Here is a 2,067-nt window from a genome sequence, read left to right on the forward strand (position 1 = left end):
CACCTGTTGTTGCCTGTGTTCACACCTGTAGTCACCTGTTTTCACACCTGTCTGTACCTGTGTTCACACCTGTTGGCACCTGTGTTTACACCTGTCTGTACCTGTGTTCACACCTGTTGTCACCTGTATTCACACCTGTTGTTGCCTGTATTCACACCTGTTGTTGCCTGTGTTCACACCTGTAGTCACCTGTTTTCACACCTGTCTGTACCTGTGTTCACACCTGTAGTCACCTGTTTTCACACCTGTTGTTGCCTGTGTTTCTCCATGTCCGTACCTGCCTCAGCGGACCACACGTTGGCAGGTGTGTTGAAGGAAATGATGTTGACCTGGTCCTTCAGGTGCTCCAGCAGCTCGTTGAACTCCTTCTTGCTGCAGCTGCAGCTGGCAAAGATCTCCACCTCGTTAGGAACCCGTTTGGACCTCCGGGACTCGATGTGGTTCAGGTTGACCCGTTTCTCCTGCAGGAGGAATCAGACGGAGATGACAGAGACGGAGCCGAGTGGAGAACAGTTTGGACCTAAATGGTTTTGGGTCTGATTGTTGTTCTGGACCTGGGTCCAGTTCTGGTCTACGTGGTTCTGTTTCTGACCTGGAAGAGTCTGAGAGCTTTGACCAGACAGCCAACCTCGTTCTTTAGAGAAAACACCACTGCAGTTTTCCCAGAATCCTCGGCGTTCTCACAGTCCGGTCTCTCATCGATGGGACAGAAGGACGTCCGTCTCGACTGATGACAACAAGCAGACTGGATCAGAACTGTCAGGTATTTCTCCCAAGTATTACTAATATGATTACCAAGTAATCTGATTACTTTCCCTAAAGTAATCAGATTACTTTGTTGATTTCAACTAGTAATTCATGTTTCATAGTAATCTTATTACTTCACCCAGTAATCTGATTACAGTTCCCAATAATCTGATTACTTCTCCTAGTAATCTGATTACTTCACTCAGTAATAATTCAATTACAACTCCTAGTAATTTGATTACATTTTCCAATATTTTGATTACTTTCCCAGTAATAATCTGATTACTCCTCCAGTAATCTAATTACTTTGCCCAGTAATCTGATTAAATTACCCAGTAATAATTTGATTACAACTACCAGTAATCCAATTATATTTGATTACTTTGCTCAGTAATAATCTGATTATTTCACCTAGTAATAATTTGATGACAACTCCTTGTGATCTGATTACTTCTCCGAGTAAACCAATTTCCTATTCCAGTTACCTGATACTTCAACTAGTAATCTGATTATTGACCCAGTAATAATTTGATTACAACTCCCAGTAATCTGATTATGTTTCTTAATAATCTTATTACTTGTCCCAGTAATAATCTGATTACATCTCTGAGTAATCTGATTACTTCTCAGAGCAATGACAGCGTCTGCCTGTTCCTCCGACTCAAACTGTTTTTTATTTGTTTTATTTTTCAGCTGCAGAATAAATCATTATATTTTTATTCAGATTTTAGATTTGACAGTTTTAACTTTAATCGTTCTCCACAAATGAACTCTGATTGGTTCTTCGTGTTCCTCAAAGTTCTAAGCTTTTAATATTTTCAGCTGAGATCAGTTTGATTATTGATTTAATCTCTCGGTTCCTAAACCGACTCAAACAAACAGAAAATATCAAAGTGTTTAAAGATTAAAGATCAGGAAAAATTAAACAGATTCATCAGAGTTTTTCTGAAGCTGGTTCTGGTTCTGACTGATTCTGAACTGAAGAACCAAAGAGAAAAGGACAGAGAGAGGAAGAGGAGGAGGAGTTCTGGTTCTCACCATCCGTCCCCCGGTGTGTCTCTGATGCTGCTGCTGGTTCTGGTGGTCGAACATGGCCGAGTCCAGAGACAGCCCCCTTCTGGACCAGTACTTGCTGGAGAACATCATCATGGCCGGCTGCATGCGAGGTATCGGTTCCGGCCCGCCTTCCTTCATCACGTGGGCCGAAGCCATGGGGAACCAGTGGGTGTAAGAGTACCAGGGCTCCAGGGTGCCGCTTTACTGCTGCTGCTGCTGCTGCTGAGGGTCCAAAACCCAGACCGGGTCCAGATAAATACTCAC

General features: G+C 42.8%; 2 protein-coding genes and 1 long non-coding RNA gene across 4 annotated transcripts in view; 1 reads left to right on the plus strand and 2 right to left on the minus strand.

Moving 5' to 3' along the window:
• Positions 1-419, plus strand: part of LOC119617469 — a 6,425-nt gene extending 6,006 nt beyond the window's left edge. Inside the window, exon 3 of the long non-coding RNA XR_005233755.1 lies at positions 287-419. This is a non-coding gene — a long non-coding RNA (uncharacterized LOC119617469). The remainder of the gene's footprint in view (positions 1-286) is intronic.
• The window catches only part of tph2 (tryptophan hydroxylase 2 (tryptophan 5-monooxygenase)), a 10,165-nt gene extending 8,122 nt beyond the window's left edge, over positions 1-2,043 (minus strand). For both annotated transcript variants that reach the window (XM_017441753.3, XM_017441752.3), the window contains exons 1-3: positions 1,786-2,043; positions 593-727; positions 278-461 (exon numbers count right to left, since the gene is read on the minus strand). In XM_017441753.3, coding sequence (XP_017297242.1) covers positions 278-461; positions 593-727; positions 1,786-1,959 — 493 coding nt within the window. In that variant the 5' untranslated portion in view covers positions 1,960-2,043. The remainder of the gene's footprint in view (positions 1-277; positions 462-592; positions 728-1,785) is intronic.
• The window catches only part of tbc1d15 (TBC1 domain family, member 15), a 24,557-nt gene that overhangs the window by 12,007 nt on the left and 10,483 nt on the right, over positions 1-2,067 (minus strand). The window lies entirely within an intron of this gene.

The sequence above is a fragment of the Kryptolebias marmoratus genome, linkage group LG11, assembly GCF_001649575.2.
Source record: "Kryptolebias marmoratus isolate JLee-2015 linkage group LG11, ASM164957v2, whole genome shotgun sequence".
In the NCBI taxonomy this organism is placed as follows: domain Eukaryota; kingdom Metazoa; phylum Chordata; class Actinopteri; order Cyprinodontiformes; family Rivulidae; genus Kryptolebias; species Kryptolebias marmoratus.